We start from the raw sequence: 17,847 nt of genomic DNA on the forward strand, positions 1-17,847 counted from the left end.
TTTTAATTTCATCTTGATCATTGTTATTGCCAGTGAGTAACCAGAAATAACCACATCCTAGAAGCACCCCCCTCCCAATAACTTAACAACAGTACCATCAGATTTCATAGCTACAGAAACATGCACAATAATAGAATAGACTGAATATAGAAAAGATTTGATATGCAGACAGTGTTAACAAGTCAAGGCTGAGAACCACATGGAAAAAGAACTCACTGACCTGGTTTTGTACTAACCTTGGAGTTGTGTTTTGCAGTAACACTGATATCCACACGGTGGCGTCTCTCCTGAAGCTCTACCTCAGGGAGCTGCCTGAGCCTGTCATCCCCTTCAGCAAATATGAAGATTTCCTCACCTGTGCCCAGCTCCTGCTCAAGGACGAGGAAGTGGTGAGACAGTGTTCATGAGCGCTGCTGTCAGACTAGTTTGGCCCACCTTCCACCATCAATTTACTGATGTACATATTAGGATGTACACACTGTGGGGAGACCTGCACTGATTTCTGATTTAGTTTGTTTGAAATTCAGTTTCAGTTCTAATTGTCATTGTTTCATATTCCTTTTAAGGGACTCAGCGAGCTAGCTAAGCAAGTGAAGACTCTTCCTCAAGCCAATTACAACCTGCTGAAATACATCTGCAGGTAAGTCAATACATATATAGATAGTAGCTTTACAGTGAGAGTAGGAATCTGTATCTCTTTATCTAAACATCACAAAAACTTTTTAGCTTTGCAGTATTTTTACTTTTTTTTAGATTCTTGGATGAAGTTCAGTCCCACTCAAATGAAAATAAGATGAGTGTTCAGAATCTTGCAACAGTGTTTGGACCAAATATCCTTAGACCTAAAATCGAAGATCCTGTCACAATGATGGAGGGTAAGGTAAACAATATGTTGGTCAATTTGTTAAAAACTGACTAGACATATTTATTTAAAGGTTGTAATAAATAGTGGAAGCCTTATAAATAGACAGCAAGAGGGTATTATTATCAGAGGACATCTAACTCAGCCAAGTTTGGAGATGTAGGTAATGCTGCAGTGTGGAATTGCTATGAGGCTGTACTGCAGTAGCTCTAATACTAGCTGTGAGATACTAATGGCAGAGAACATGGCAGTGGTACATATTGTTCTGCACATTATACTGAGTGCACCTGCAAGCTGCCCTGATTCTGGATAAGATCTTACCTTGCATGGGCGACCACATGTAGCAACTGAACTCAAAAATCTTCTGTCATGTTCTCCCTGGAAAATAGAGAGCTAGCACCTTATGTCTCCTGGACAGTAGAGAGCTAGCACCTTGTCTCCCCTGGATAGAAGAGAGCTAGCATCTTGTGTCCCCTGGATAGTAGAGAGCTAGCACCCTATGTCCTCTGGATAGTAGAGAGATGGCATCTTTTGTCTCCTGGATAGTAGTGTGTTAGCATCTTGTGTCCCCTACCAGGAACGTCACAGGTACAGCACCTCATGACACTGCTGATCAGTGAGCATGAAAGGCTTTATGGTGGTGTGGAGTCCTGTGTGTCTGGCGAAGAGGGAGAGGCTTCTCCCCGTGGTCAGCGCAGCACGGTGGGATGGCTCTCAGAGGAATCAAACCAGCGCTGCCCCTCCTCCAGCCCTGCTTCCAGCATCGCCAATGCCACATGCGGGAGTGCCACATCCCTGGATACAAATGCAGGTGGACCCACCAGTGGCAGGCCGCCATCGCAGGGGAAAGGCATGCAAGCGGTCAGCCCCAGCAAGCAGCCCAGGACCCTCTCATCCTGGAAATGCACCTTCAAAGGAAGTGTGGTGCGTGCTCAGCCGGCCAAGATTGGTGGTTCGTCTGTAGATGTATCGAGCCTGCCTGCCACCAGCAACTGGCTGATGAACGGACTCTCCTCACTGCGAAGCCACCGGCGCACGTCTTCGGGGGAGCGTGTGGGCAAGGACTCACCACTCTCGCACCGCCTGTCCACCTATGACAACGTGACCTCGTCCAGCCTGAGTGTGCCCAGCGTGGCCAGCACGCCCTGGTCCACATCCTCCTGTGAGATATCAGTGTCCGAGTCAGTGTGCAGTGACCAGTCCAGGCTGAGCTCGAGCAGGGCTGAGTGGTCAGAGGCAGGCTCTGACCAGGCCGGGGTTGAAGGGAGGGCACCGGAGATGACAAAGAGCGGCGATGGGATGGAGCTATGCGTAAGAAGCACAGGGTGCTGTGAGAACGGGAATGTGGAGGGTCGTGGGCATGTGGCAGAAGATGCTGAGGACAAGTCGTATGCACTTAGCAGCCTAGTGACAGAGCTGAAAGATGAACTGAAGAAGCAGAAGATTCTTTATGAATCCCAAATACGAAAGTAAGTGAGAACAGCACACACTGGTTATGCAGGGGGAAATACAATATACCTTGGTCAAAATATATGTTACTGTGAAAGGTTAAGCAAGTTGAAGAAGAAATGATCTCCAAAAGGCATAAAGTTAAAGATGACACATTCCTTTTGTATTTTAAGCAAAACCAATTTTTTATTTTGATATTGTACATGTTAAAAATAAAAAAATGAAAAAGGCCCCGAAGCAAAAATGAAAAAAATGAAAAAAGGCACACCTGCATTGTTAGTACCTAGTAGCACCCCCTTTGGCAAGTATCAGCTTGTAAATGCTTTGTGTAGCCAGCCAAGAGTCTTTTAATTCTTGTTTGAGGGATTTTCATCCATTCTTCCTTGCAACAGTCTTCCAGTTCTGTGAGATTCCTGGGCCATCTTGCATGCACTACTCTTTTGAGGCCTATCCACAGATTTTCAATGATATTCAGATCCGGGGACTGTGAGGGCCATGGTAAAACCTTCAGCTTGAGCCTTTTGAGGTAGTCTAATGTGGATTTTGAAGTATATTTAGGATCATTATCCAGTTGTAGAAGCCACCCTCTTTTCAACTTCTACCCGTGAAATGTTCCCCGTGCCATTGGCTGCAACACAACCCCAAAGCATGATTGATTCCTATTTTGACCTCATTGGTGCACAGGACTCGTTTCCTAAATGTAGAACATTGTACCACAACTACAGAGTCTGCTAAATCTTCCAGGAGGTCTTTTGCAGTCAAGCGGGGGTTCTGATTTGCCTTTCTATCAATCCTACGAGCAGCTGTCTCTGAAATTTTTCTTGGTATTCCAGACCTTATCTTGACCTTCACTGTTCCTGTTAACAGCCATTTCTTAATTACATTTAAAACTGAGGAAATGGCAACCTGAAAATGCGTTGCTATCTTCTTATATCATTCTCCTGCTTTGTGGGCCTCAACCATTTTCATTTTCAGAGTGCTAGGCAGCTGCTTAGAAGAACCCATGGCTGCTGTTTTTTGGGACAAGGTTAGAGGAGTCTGGGTATTTATAAAGCTTTGAAATTTGCATCACCTGGCCTTTCCTAACAATGATTGTGAACAAGCCATAACCCTAACAGGCCTGAGACCTCGGTCAAAGTTAACTGAGCATTCAAATTTCCTAGGGTTCCGATACTTTTGCAAGGTACCCCTTTTCTTTTTTCACTCTAATATTGTACAAAACCAAAATAATACACTGATATTGCTTAAAATGTTGAAAGGTGTGTTGCATCTTTAACTTTATGCCTTTTGGAAATCATTTCATCTTCAACTTGCTTAGCTGTTCACAGTAAACATTAACAGTAACATTACTGTGAACAGTAACACAGTATTTTTTGACCAGGGGTGCCCAAACTTTTGCATGGAAGATTTCATGATTGTATAATATGTTGATATTCTGGTAGGGGCCACAAGGGGCAGCAGTTACAAAAGAATCATGTGTAATCTGATTTAATGCAGTCCTGGAAGACTGTACCAGCAGCAATTGGATACAGTGAGAGAGGTCAGCCAAGAAATTAATCAAGTGTATCTCTTTATGCTATCCAAACACAAGCACATTTGGATGCATACTTTGGGTAAAACAGAGAAACACAAGCTCAGCAGTACGTACTAGGGAGGGGCTGTTGTGTTCTTGATGGCTTCCTAGAAGAATTTAAGTGGAAGTTCAACAGGTTTTGAAATTCTTGGTTTGTGAAGGAAACACCATCAAGGGTGCACAGGAGAAGCCCTCACAGAAGGGAAAAGAAAATAAATATTCACTGTTCACTCATGTTAACATCATTAAATCATATCTTCATACTGGTTAATTGAATAATTGGTATTTGTATAGAAAAAATAAATGCTGGATGTCAATATTACATATTTTGTGACCAAGATCTCTCACAATTTTTCCTAGGTAGAGGCCTAGTTAATGTCTCCCTACTTTAATGTCTATTTCAGTCTATCTTGCCTTGGTATGTGGGTTAGATATGGAGATCCAGGTTATTGTGGAAGGGATCCAGACTGGCAGTCCTTCTGATTACTTTACTGATTTCTTTAACACTTGTCAAGCAAAAGGTCAATAAAATGTTTTAGAGTAAAAAAAATGTTGTCCCTGCCAATTTACATACCAAAGTGTGACTTTTAACTGAGTCATACATATGAAAAGTGCCATTTTCCTTTTTATGAAGAACGCGATTCTACAAGCTGTTTGGATTTGCTGTTCAGTGTGTTGTCCCATCTAAGAAAACTGTCTGCCCCACTTGAATAAACACTCCCATTCATCCTTTCAAAATAATTTCTGGCAGGGAGACAAGAGCAGGAAAGCAGCATCCTTATACAGCATGTATCTCCATAACATGGCTCCTGGGCACGTTCATAATTTGCACAGGTGACATGGCCTCACAACTTCCAGAAATAGCTGATTTTGTCCCCACTCTTTGAATGTGTACTCTGAAAATATTACTATTTCCTTTATAAGCTGGCTTTACTTCATTTCAGTAATAATTTGAGTAATAATATGCTTTTTTCATCAATAAAATGAAATATATTCCTAATGAATCAGAACGTTCGTGCTTATATTTTAGCCTGTCACACAATTTGGAAACGCAGAACAACGTGAAATTAAATAAACTATTTTTAATCAAAAAATAAATAGAAAACAGTACTACAAATATACTTTAAACCACAGCGTTGATAGTGTATCTTGTATTGTTCAACGTCTACAAGCTGATTTTTATTGTTTAATTTATTTTTTGTGAAACGCATTCTGGAAGGCTTGGTTTCTTAAAAGGAACGCAAATTTGTCCCCAGCACTCTTCAAAGCAAAGTTAAGCCCATGTTCCTGGGAAACCATTATAACTACCACAGTACATCACATTACACATATCACCCACTTTATTAGAAATATTAGACACTTTGAAACACCTTGTACATATGTAGAGACTACAACCCATAAGTTGTAAATAAGAGTTTAATTGTCCTCCAAATCTATAAATGACCAGTTTCAGACAGCATAACCACTGTTGGATGAATATTTCCTGAGTGTCAGACCACCCTTAACACTTAGTGCTGTGATGGCTGTGTTAGAAACAGTCAAACACCAAAATATTATCTGATTAACAGTGGTGCTGTGCTCAGAAATTGACCAGTGATGAAAAGGTATGGTGTTTAACAAATAGTGTATAGAAACAAATGAAATATGTAACTGCACACTTGAAAAATGCAAATATAAGACTAGACTACCTAATAAAGTGAGTGCAGGGGCAAGGTATTGAATTTGTAGGACACAGTGGTGATTACAATTTTTTTTAATGCATGCTTGAATAATTGTGTGACCCTTCACCTCATGTTCTGTCCTGACAGACTGGAAGAGACAAGTGCATCCCTGCATGAGCAAGTTGACAGGCTAGAGGAGGAATTAGACCAGGAGAAGAAGAAATACAGAATGTTGGAAATTAAACTGCACAACTCAGAGCGGGCCCGTGAGGACGCTGAGAGGCGCAACCGTCTCTTGCAGAGTGAGATGGAGGAGTTCTTCTCCACTTTAGGGGATCTGAGTATGGGAGCAAGGACAAGCAAAATGTGACACTGAACAAACAAAGCCAGTGTTCTAGAGGGCACTGTAAATCTCTTTACTCATGTATCATGGGTATTCTGAGGTAATTCTGTGCTGTTTTGTTACAGCAACTTGATCACCTGTTGTCTTGTGTAGCAAATTTATTTTCCTCCTAATTCTTTAGTCTGTTTATTGATATGTTTAAATTATTATGTTCACTAGATTCTCAATGGCCTCACTTCCAAGTATGCACAAGTGATACCAAAGCATGACCTCCCTGATTGTTTGCCAATGATGTGATTGCCGTTCCCTACTCTCAGTGCTATTCACAAGGCAGATTATTTCCATAACAGTGCCTTTTACGTTGATGCATGGTATTGAAAATAATGCTTAACCACAACAGAGGCATTTTTTGTTCTCTCATGTCAACTCCCAACTCTACGTTTCATAGTTTCTACACAATCTTCTTCACAGTCTTTGAAATCTTCAATTTGAAATATGTGACCTCAAACAGGCTCCAACCTTCACATAACATCCCCCTCATATAAAAAGATCATGGCAAATGATTTATTGCTTAATTAATGACTGTTATGATAAAAACCTCCCTTGGCAAATCCCTTTATCTTAAGGTTAAGATGCAGTATGATGAAAAAATGCAATATCATTAGTGGTATCATCAACAAAAACTGCAGCTAATAATTTGTATGCTACCTTTTTTTTAAAAAACAAAAAATCAAAAACAATTTAGACCTGAGGTTGCTATGGTTAACAACTATGCATTGTAATTAATTTACTGTATAACATATTTCTCAGGTGGCATTTCTTAAAAAAGAAAAAAAAAAGAAAAGAAAAACTGATTAAACTTAGTGTCTGATAAGTGTTGGAAATAAATATGAATGATGTTATATACTTGTCCATGAATTTTAGTAGAAAGTCTATGACTATGTGATCGAATTGTGGATGCTTTAAATTGTTCTTGTGGTTAATTCCTCATCATGAAAGTGCCAAAGTAGAGGTCTTTGAAATGCATTCTGCTTTCATATCATTGACCCTGGAAATAAAATGTAACTGCAAACAAAAGTATAGTCATGCCTGTTATCACACAGAAGCTCTCAAAAGAAGCAGTGTGATAAAATGTCAGTGTCAAATGTCATTATAGCACTGAAACAACTATAAAGTACATTCAGTAAAGGGGACTTTACACATTTACTCCCAAAATCTAAGAGAACTACAATTAGAAATGCAAACAGGATATAATTTACATAATCTGCAACTGAAACAAACTGCCCATTAAAATTACTTTAACAAAAGTGATCTATTGACAAGCACTACTCAGATTTCATTTAATTTTTATTCTTTTTTATTTTCAGTGGTTACAACACTGTTGAGATTCAGTGCACCTTGATGGCATGGCACTCTGCAGATGCATGAGTGGACTGTGGAGCATTATAAACCCAGCACCATCAGAACACAAGCTCTCAGGGCATTTGGACTTTTCTCCAACCACACGGGCAACAAAAGGAGCCATGTGTAAGATTTGCATGTTTAACTTAGGCTTCATTGTTATAAGCATGCATATATTAAGCTTAATTATCCAGTTGCAATAATCAAAGAAACTTTATTTCCCAATGTCACTTGTAAGTCATCTAGCTTTTAAAAAATTTGGTCAGTTGAGCTCACATCTTCAAAATTTTCCAAAAATTGTGAAAACTGTGGTTAGGTTTTCTTTACACCTGCATTCACTCCATTACCATCACACTATCACTATGATAAAGTTGAAAACTACCATTTTGCTTGATATTAGGTTTGGTCATCATTAAAGAAACCAAAATCTGCAGTACATGAACAATCTTACACATAATTCCTTTAGGTTATAAGTGTCTTTGAGAGAAACAAAAGAAATGACAAAGTTGCAGTTACCCTTAGGGGAAACAGAAATGGTTTTGCATATGAACTGAAAGAGGACAAGTAATCCAAAGTATCACATGCCCAGTTAAAACAAACATACACCATATATATAAAACAAACACCACACACACACACAGACAGTCCAGACATACCAACAAAACCCACAAAACACTAGAATTGTTATCATTGTAACAATTAAGCCTTTTAAAAATAAATAAACAAATAAAGGTCACATTAGTATACTGCTCTTAAATTGTGGGCTATAATGTGCATCAAATAAAGAGCTCAGTATGAGGTAGTTCAAATTCTACTGAAGCTGATTCTGTTCACTGCCAAATGTAATACATGAATACATATGGCTTTTGCTTTTAAAACTTTGTTTAAGCTTAAATAACTGCAGCTAAGAATTCCAAAATAGTCATTTAGGGTCATCAGTATTACTATTAAGAGCACTGCAAATCAAAAATGTCATAAAACCAAAATTGTTTTGATGGATTTTCTTTTTAAGAAACTGTTTTAAAAATAACAGGCTAAACCTACAGTGTCTGTGACATTCATAACCTTAATAGACATTCTATTTACAAGCTCATACTTAGAAAGAGGGGAAAAAATGTTGATGGGTGGGGTTCACTTGAAATCTAGACCATGCATTCATAAATTAAGGTGTATTACTTTTGTAGTGCCGTACGTTAATGCTTATAGCCACTCCCAATCCAACCTACTCACACACACCCACAACATACACACTTAACACTGCACATTTCCTTACCCCACCTTCCATTACAAACTGCATACCTAATAAAATATAAGTAAAAACACCTTTAACGGATCTGGAAATTAATTATTTCTATCTGGGTTCATTTCACAAAAATAAATAATCACATGTTGTGTGTAGAAACCATGAGCACTTTGCATACAAAAATGACAATGCACCTATTCTTGACTGGAGATGAAAGACACCACTCTCACAATCCAAGATAACATTGAAAGACTCAGAACTACCTTTCATGCCATATACTGGGTGAGTGTAGGAAACTGTGGTGAATCTACTTTAAATGGAAATGAAAAATAACTGACTTTTGGATGAAAAGGAAATAAATTGTGACTAGTGTTGCAAAAGTCATTATGTAGCTGTTTCAATACTAAAGACTCCAAAATTATCAATAATTTTTCAAAATGACATTTACATCCAATTTTAGATTGGATCTGACACTAGAATGTACAATATCTGAATATCACAATCAACCAAATCAATTCACCAGCAGCAGAAACCAAACCAAGAATGAAAGCAACCTAATAAAATAATATATATAAAAATATTTTAGATGTTATGAATGACTATTTGCGGTAACAAATTTGTACAAAACAAAAATAAAAGTAATCTGGGCAAGAATAATGAAAAACAGTAAAGGAAACCATCCTAGTTTTCGCACAAAAAACAACAACAAAAAAATTAAATAACTATACTACACTGATATCAATTTGTACACTATTTAATATTTTTACATCAGTATCTGAATATTCAAAATACCAACTTGAAGCTTGTTTCTAGACATTTTTTTACTCAAATGTCCCACAAAAAAAAGCCACTAAAAGAAAAAGAAATTAAAAAATATATTCACAATTTAGTCTTTACAGATCTTCTTTAAAATCACTCTACCACAATATGGCAAAATGCTTTTTCCAAGCTTATAAAATGAGAAGAATTGAGTGAGCATATCAAAACTTCCAACATTCAATAGCTAAGGAAGATTACTCAAAAGAAAGGGGGAAAAAAAAAATGATTTGTGGTATTTAGAGAGGAAGCAAATGTCATACCTGGCATTTAGAGAAGCAATTTGACCGGCTTAAATTTGATACCATGCCACACACAACGAGGCTCCAGGGGAGGGTGATAGTCATCTGCAGCAGCCCAGGGGTCCGGCTGTGGCCTCCAGGCTGCTGTCTGTGTCCGAGGTCATGGTGGGCTCTGTGGACATGGAGGACACGTCGTTGGTGGAGGAAGAGGAGGAGGCCTGAGGGGAGCCATTGATCATTGCTGCACCTGTGCTATGAGAAACATACAGGTGAGTCAGACACTGAACACACACTGGTATAGCCTCACTGGTGTAGTTTCATTAGTACTATGTGAGGAGTGGAATGATGAAAGCTAATCAGCCTGTTAAAATTTGAGGGGGTGTACAAAAGGTCTGTGCGCATTGTATTACAGTAATAGCACTTACCTTTCTTTATAGCATATACCTAATTTAGAGAAGAAACCAGTTTAACTAACCTAGAGGAGGGGGCTGACCTCGTATCACACCATTCTTCATTCTCTCTTCCCAGTCCAGTACTTCCTTATAAATTAATTCTGATGCACAAAGATACAGACAGATCCAGAGAGAGAGAGAGAGAAATGGACACGTCATGGAAGCAGGCGGGTGTCACTGCATATGTTCCCTATGTAAGTCGAAAGAAATGACCATCTTCTAAATTAAGTAACAAGCGTAAGCCATTTTAACATGCCTTAGGGGGTCATTAACACTTTTCAGGTGACTTCATCAGACAGGCTTATGACCACATGTGCAGAGGGCAAGTGATATTCACACTGAACTTTTGGCACCATCCTCTGCATCAGATTTCACGCATTAACTTTAATGGTGTAATTGAATAGAAGCTGCTGCCACCTTTCCACTCTTCCACTGTATGCTCCCTCTCATCCAGCTGCTTGTCAGTAATCACTGGAGGGGGCTGTGAGGAGGTAGGGAGAGAGAGAGAGTGAAGCAAAAGGCCTCAGAAATCTTCAGTAGGGAAATTAATAATACATTTTCATTTTCAAGCATACATGCAGACATTGTGATTTATGCTCCATCTTTCATTTTGCTATAGCCTGTGAATGTAATCATATTCTACTATGGCCTATGAATGTAATATAGTATCATTACACCATAACATATTGAGCCTTAAAGTTTTACATTAGTAACCTTTTATTGTGGCAAAATGTTGATGACTATTTGTTTAATAATACTGACTTCATCCTAAATAAATGTGTCATTGTACAGATTGCTAAGTGGTAACAATATTGCTAATTGGTTCCAATTGCACACTGGAGAACAAAGGGTGAAATGCACGCTCTCTCTGTCTCTGTCTCTGTGTGTGTGTGTGTGTGTGTGTGTGTGTGTGTGTGTGTATACTCACTGCTTCTACTTCAGCTGGATCATACCACACATTAATGTACGGGTGTTGTAGAGCTTCATCCACAGAGATTCGTTTGGAAGCATCTATTACCAACATTTTGGAAAGCAAGTCTCGAGCCTGGCTTGCTAAAACGCAGCAGATATACACAGAGTCAAGGGTACCTTTCTTCCACACAAACACAAGGCTCATCATGACCTTTATGTTCAGTCAGATCTCTTTAAATACCTGAAATACTCAAGTGCATTCCAAAATGCAGATGAGACGACAGGATTTTCATGAACAACTGTACACTTCACAATGGACTGAAGTGTAGATATCAAAACCTATTAACAACTCACAGTTTTGTTCAACTCACCTTTCAGCTTGTTGTGCTCTGAATCTGCAGGGAAGAGAACATCAGGGAAGAGCTTCTCAAAGCTGTATCCAGCATAGCGGGGCCGGTTCTCCACATATGTCCTCACAGATTGGTTGAGTTTCATAAGGAACTCTTGGGATGGGGTTCCCAACTGTTCAATGACTTTGTTCCACTGATCAATATCTTGAGAGAACATGGTTAAGAATGCATTGCATTGCTCATGAAAAAGTATGGCAGAAAAGGAAATCAAGAAGCATGGGACACAAATGAAGCATATGACTGCACATGGGCATATTGAGAGTCTAAGATACTATATGTTCACATACATTTCTGCCTGTTCTGTCATCAAAGAATAACAAGAGTTGACAGAGCCTAATTTACATTTAAAATCAATCACTGTTGCTTGTGAAATCCTACAATTAGTAGAGTTTCTGTGCTAATCAGATCATTTGATTTGCAACCTTCATATCTGTCCATTACACAAAAATGTAACATTTATATGCCGTAGTGTTTGAACTGATGTGTAAAACAGAGAATGCCACACAATGGCTGATCAACAACAGACAGATAAGGATACGATCAGTACCTGGAAACAACACACTACCTCTGACCATTTCAGCCATGATACAGCCAACAGACCAGACATCAACTGAAAAAAAATTAAATGAATATGAAATTAGCATGCAACACAAACATAACTAAAAGCAAACACACAAGACAGGAATGAGATGAGAGACAAGAAGTGAGGGCAAAAATAATGAGCATGCAAATGTGTCAATATCTTGCCAAAATCATATAGATTCCTTAAGCAAACTGCTTTCATGAAAGGTTTCTATATCGTCATCGCCCCATTACTGGTCTTCAAAACATTTAAACAACCATGTTTATTTCAAGTACTTGGACCACTATACCAGGCTATGGACTGTATTAACACTGTCCATGTGATAAATATTGCATTTGAGCTCAGATAGGTATTGTTACCTGATGAAACTCCTCTCCAACGCTCGTTAACCCTCAGCGGGCCAGAGTCATATGGTCCAGGGTTAAACATGTGAGGGGAATTGAGTTTGAATTGAGTTTATCTAGACTTCATTAACACCCTCAACAGAAGTGTGGTGTACCTAACCCCCATGGAAAACCACAGATGGCAAAGACCAGCACATATAACAAAATAGAGCTATTGCAATAGGTGTGGTCAGTGTGTGTTCAGCTGGAACAAACATGGGTACTGCCACATGAAAGCATCAGACAGGCGTTCAATTAAATGCCATTTGACAAGTAAACAGATCATCTGAAGACAGATGGATAAAATGGTTTCTACATCTTTGCTACTATAAATATATCCACACAATGTAATAAACCACCAAGAGCAGCACAAGGATACAGTCCCTTCCAGGAAAAAGGATTTTGTGACGAACCATTTCTGCCAAAATACAGCCCACAGACCAAATGTCCACTAATTGTTTGTAGTAGAAGGAAAGGAAAAGAGATGGTTAAGCAGCAAATCAGCAAGAAGTAGAAGTTGTTAGTTAGTTATGTGGATTCATAGTCATTCATACACAACACTGATTTTGTGGAATCATTAAAGCATAAAAAAACCAAAGCATAAAAAAACCAAAGCATAAAGAACCAAAGCTGAACTACACTACTGAAAAGGGCCACATTTTCAACAAAGTTTATACATCACAGCTCTTCCTTAAAACTGTCAGACTAATGAAAGCAAAGGAGTGGCCAATCAAAGCATGAAATGAGACTTGCAAGATGAGGATGAGGTTTACGGTTAGGCATTCGCAAGAAATGCCCGCTAGGCATTCTGCGGCTTGTCCGCAGCACTGACCATTGGCCTGATATCCCATTCCCAGGATAACTTCAGGGGCTCTGTAGTAGCGGGTCACCACATATGGCGTCATTAGCAAACCAGTGGCTGCTGTCCTGGCCAATCCAAAGTCCAGGATCTTTAGGGTACAGTCCGACTTGACTACAATGTTACTGGGTTTCAGATCCTGCAAGGGTAAAGGAGCACTTGCATTTTTTTGTATTAAAAAAAATATCTGAGCCAAGATAATCCATGGTACAACACACAAAGTAAACTCATAAAATATTAATGTAAATATACTTATAAAATATTATTGACAGCTTTGTTAATTAGTCACAAATTAGGTAGCATCTAGGTGTGCACATAGACAAGAGGGCCTTGTAAAAGAAAGAATTAATCAACTTGTTCATACCCCAGTTCAAATCAACTGGACAGTTCAATTCATTCCGATTAGTCCCTGGGCTTTCGTGCTGATTTTTCTTCTTAATAGAAAAGGGAACTGGGCTAATAAATCGTTAGTATCCTCTTACTCACATTACTACATAAATATTGGCAATAAATAATATACGTTTCTTTACGTCCTGAAGTGCTACTTAAATGCAGGAAAATTTAATAAACCTTTTATATTATACTATAATTATAATATTTTATATTATAATATTATACCTCTTAAAGTCTGTTTTTGAGATTCATGACCATTATACTGAAATAGCTAAGAACAGACTATCCAGTACATTTGTCCTTCTGGGGCTGCCTGCATCACAACTATACCATAATACTTTATGTCCTTATACTTCTTCACTACAAGATGAGAAATGTGAGAATCAGTCCTACTAATAAATAATTAGCCACAGCTGTCAGTGTCCCTGCTAACCATTTGATCAATTAAAATTGTCAGCTTTTCATGTATGAAGGCAGTCACTAACAAAGATCAGAGGATGACCTTGCTATGACATGTAACGCCTCCTTACTCAGCTCCGATACCAGAAATATACTTCATCATGCTAAAGAATCAATATGCGCACACTGCTCGGGTGGGATGGATGTCAACTGGTTACTCGGGACTGCCTCCTCAATCCTCAGCACGTCACCGCCTCCCCAGCGCAATGCAGTGAGCAGCAGGCAGGACGAGGCACTCGAGCTGTTTGCAGTCAGCTCTGGAGAACAGAGCCCCTCCCCCTGCCCCCACCTTAACTGATTATTAAGCTTTTTCACCCTCAGTGCAGCGCCTGCTCTGTATGGCCATTGGTTCTTATTTAGGTAAGCGAGCACAGACCCTGTGGATGATCCCTGCCGCGTGGAGGTGCTTGATGCCACACAGCATCTGGTACAGGAGATAGGACAGCCGCTCATGGTCCAGCTCCATCTGAATGACTTGGCAGAGGTTGGCATCCATCAGCTCCATTACTAGGTAACTGCCGCCGGGTTGGGGGGGGCACAGGGAGGGGAAAAAGAGGGTGTTGGGGGAGGGGAATGGAAGTGGGTGTGTTTGAGAGAGGGAGGGGTGGGGGTGAGAGGAAAGAGAGGGGAAGAGAGAGAAAGGAAAAAGATGTAGAGAGTGATGAGTGGGGGGGATAACTGAGCCTGTGGTCCATATGTTTCTTACCTTCACTATACTAAACAAACCTACAGAATATATATCCAGTCAGTGAAGAATGTTGGCATTTTGCAGCATACTCACACATCTTGGAATTCCTCTAATGTTTTTTGTGGTGTAAAAACATTTAAGAGGCCAATAATCTGGAATTGTAAATACAGAAATAATCTTGCTTTAGCATCAAACTAACATACCTATATACATGTGTGAATAAACATTGATTTAATTCCCCACAGAACTGAATCCCATGTTATATGTTTCAGAAAGACTTACATTTTTATGGTTGACACACTTCATTAGCACCAGTTCTCTGTATGCTCGTTTGGCATGTGTCTGATTCTGAAAAGGCCTGCTGAGTTTCTTAATAGCAACATTTCTTTCAAGGTTGTGATCATAAGCTGAACTATACAAGGGAATAAGGACAAACAGGTGAACAACTGTACACATCTGGGGATTTGTGCTGTACTGCAGTATTGGGTCTCTATGTACATACCAGACTATTCCCTGTGCTCCAGAGCCAATCGGTCTTAGATTCTGATAGCGCTTCAGAACAGTAAATGTTGAATCCCCCACATCTATACTGTAGAATTCCTTTTCCCTTTTGTTTTTATTCATGATGAAGTCCTCGCAAACTGATGTCTGGGCATTCATACAGTACAGAAGTCTATGGACCTAGACCACACACAATGAAACAGCAGAAAACAGACCTTTTATAAACAGCAGTGTGAAACTTCAGATGTTATAAATGCAGCTCTGATGAATAATTGTACAGTTTGGTAGTTGAGACAAATATTCTGAAGAAAATAAGAGAACAGCACAGAATGGTCTAGAACTGCTCTATGGCTTTAGTCCTTTCGGCATATCCATGACAAAAGAAAATTTAACTTAACATGCAGAACAGAACTATAAAGAAAATATATGCCATTTATAAAATTAAGTCAATTTATAGGTTGCATTATAAAACAGTCAAGAACTGCCAAAAAAGATTGCTTCTGAATGAATTTAACACAATTGCTTCAAAGGAAAGACCAAAACACAGATATTAAAACAAAAATGTTTGCATGCAAGAAAGAAGCAATACCTACTTCAGCAGAGAACCTTTACCAAATGCAGAAATAACATAGCACAATATTTTCCCTAATCACTCAGTATATTACCACAGATATTAAATGGTATTCTAAATATAGCACCCTGAATAAAACTAAAATGAGTTTGAGTTGCACCTATTATTTAAAAGCCTGACAGTGACATGTGAACAAAACATTTTAGGTCCTTAGTGACAGATTACAACATATTCTGTCAAAATTTGAAAGTGAAACTCATTAAACTAACTGTGTAAGCAAATCTGTTCAGTGTGAAGCAATTCAAATCACTGAAAAATAAACAATTCTTTTTTTATGTGTTTATCAATTAAAAAGCATACAGATTTGTCAAGAGGCTGAACACAGAAAGCAAGCATGAAATATGTTAATATTCAAAAATCAATGTTAACCATGTTTGTTTCCTAAAACACCATTTCAAGTTGTAGAGTTGAAAAGATGACAGTAGCGTTACAGGTCATGAACGAAAATAACTGTTCTATGTACAAACTGCCCAGATCTACTTGTGAAAACCTGCAAAACCTACAGTTCAGCTGAACCATCAAAGCACACACAGCCATGAGAGAGCTGATGCCTAATCAAGAAATGCCTTGTAATAATTTGTAATGTAAGGATATAAGCGACATTTTAGTAAAGAAGGCACATATACAGATTTACTTGCAGTTCAGCAGGTGCAAAAACCCTCTACCTCGTTAATGCAGTAGCTGAGCAATGAAATCTTTTTTTTAATGAGCTGTTCAATAAATCAATATTTTATTGTTTTACTGATGATGCATGTAGACGTACTGTGCTGGAGAGCAACAACCTTGACTATACTGTCCCGTTCAAGCTTTACTGTCCAAACGTTAATAGAGAGACAACCTATTTTGCGAACGTCCTTCATAGGCAAACTATATCTCATCTAGCTACCCCACACCGCATTACCATGGCATTACACTGAACGTTGATTCCCATCCAAAAATGCAATGATACGATCTTAAACTCTCGGTTGGAATCTGGATGGATAGCACCGTTAGCAACTCGTCCACTAGCTTAGCTAGCCTGAAAACAAAACACTGTGTGTGTTCCAAACGATCTGGAGATCCTGTCTTTCACCAGCGTAGGCTACTGTGTTGAAACAAATTATAGGCGAATTATTTCAAACTGAAATGCTGCTACATATTTGGTTCATCGAAAATAAACCAGCTGTACAGTATGCAAACACCCTCCCCCACAGCTAAACAATACCATGTTTAAGAGGCTTACAACGCCTTACCTGCAGTGAATTGAATTCGAATTAATTCCTTATTCCTATCTTAATAAGCCCCTCTGTGTCAAAATCCTTTAGAAACTCGCGGTCAAAGCATTCAGAGAAAACTAATAACGGCTTTTTTGTTGTTCAGCTAAAAAACCATGACCTCACCGAATACACAACGCTTCCTTCCACTGACAGGCCTTGCATACACCTCAAGGGACATGTGCTCTACGTCACATCACACAATCTCCACGTTTCCGTGGCATCATACACTGATTCGGATCCAACCCGAAATCATCTATAACTAAACTATTTATGATCGTAGGCTCCAGTGTTCACTATATAATAATAATAATTATTATTATTGTTGTTGTTGTTAATATGTTGTCATTAGGACATTGGAGGGAGTGTACGTTAGGGTATTGACAAAAATATTTTGATGACGTTTAGCGTTTTCTCCTACAGGCTAGCTCTCTCTCTCTCTCTCTCTCTCTCTCTCTCTCTCTCTCATGTAGGCACTTGTATAAGATATAAGAGCTATTGGGAAGAATAAAGTGAAGATATTTCAAATCATGGAGTTAAAAATTCACAAATACCTCGTACTCTGACAAACACCAGTGAAAACATTTTCATCGTTCTGAATTTCGCGAGGCTTCTTTCACACTGCAGTTCTTCCTCTAACCTGTAGCCGTCAAACTGTCTGTGTTAATCCAATTGAGTATTTAGCGCATGAATAAATATAGTACCAATCAGAGGGAAATAAAATAGAACCACA

The 17,847-nt window shown here is 38.9% G+C and overlaps 2 protein-coding genes across 10 annotated transcripts in view; one reads left to right on the forward strand and one right to left on the reverse strand.

Annotated features, from left to right (window-relative positions):
• arhgap22a (Rho GTPase activating protein 22a) overlaps positions 1-7,383 on the forward strand; it is a 25,152-nt gene extending 17,769 nt beyond the window's left edge. For 2 of the 3 annotated variants that reach the window (XM_081725274.1, XM_081725273.1), the window contains 5 exons: positions 257-389; positions 567-640; positions 754-875; positions 1,440-2,331; positions 5,693-6,305. In XM_081725274.1, the coding sequence (XP_081581400.1) occupies positions 257-389; positions 567-640; positions 754-875; positions 1,440-2,331; positions 5,693-5,915 (1,444 nt within the window). In that variant the 3' untranslated portion in view covers positions 5,916-6,305. Of the gene's footprint in view, positions 1-256; positions 390-566; positions 641-753; positions 876-1,439; positions 2,332-5,692; positions 6,306-7,255 lie in introns of those variants that run through there. The other variant, XR_014126734.1, reaches the window with a different exon arrangement.
• On the reverse strand, positions 5,745-17,776 carry mapk8a (mitogen-activated protein kinase 8a). 7 transcript variants are annotated; one of them, XR_014126735.1, is made up of 13 exons: positions 17,094-17,283; positions 15,232-15,410; positions 15,012-15,141; positions 14,823-14,881; positions 14,418-14,556; positions 13,163-13,328; positions 11,903-11,974; positions 11,326-11,508; positions 10,971-11,095; positions 10,460-10,523; positions 10,066-10,143; positions 9,612-9,837; positions 5,745-5,882 (listed from the first exon to the last, which is right to left on the reverse strand). XR_014126735.1 is itself a non-coding variant. In XM_081725275.1 (12 exons), exons 2-12 carry the CDS (start codon positions 15,387-15,389, stop codon positions 9,692-9,694), a joined length of 1,320 nt encoding a protein of 439 aa, XP_081581401.1. In that variant the 5' UTR covers positions 15,390-15,410; positions 17,669-17,776; the 3' UTR covers positions 7,218-9,691. The 7 variants fall into 7 exon arrangements, 6 of the variants coding, with proteins under 6 accessions (XP_081581401.1, XP_026867022.1, XP_026866931.1 ...); XM_081725275.1 differs by lacking the exons at positions 5,745-5,882; positions 17,094-17,283 and adding an exon at positions 17,669-17,776 and having other exon boundaries at positions 7,218-9,837; XM_027011221.3 differs by lacking the exon at positions 5,745-5,882 and having other exon boundaries at positions 7,218-9,762; positions 17,094-17,284.
• Positions 17,777-17,847: the final 71 nt, after the last annotated feature.

The sequence above is a fragment of the Electrophorus electricus genome, chromosome 12, assembly GCF_041902795.1.
Source record: "Electrophorus electricus isolate QZ-2024a chromosome 12, ASM4190279v1, whole genome shotgun sequence".
Lineage (NCBI taxonomy): Eukaryota > Metazoa > Chordata > Actinopteri > Gymnotiformes > Gymnotidae > Electrophorus > Electrophorus electricus.

Bases quoted from the DNA above. Each gene is read 5' to 3' on its own strand.
- mapk8a (XM_081725275.1), bottom strand. From the start codon at position 15,389: ATGAATGCCCAGACATCAGTTTGCGAGGACTTCATCATGAATAAAAAC. The intron at 15,142-15,231 runs GTATGTACATAG...TCCCTTGTATAG, and splicing joins GGAGCACAGGGAATAGTCTG to TTCAGCTTATGATCACAACC. The intron at 11,096-11,325 runs GTGAGTTGAACA...GCTGCGTTTTAG, and splicing joins AGAGCACAACAAGCTGAAAG to CAAGCCAGGCTCGAGACTTG.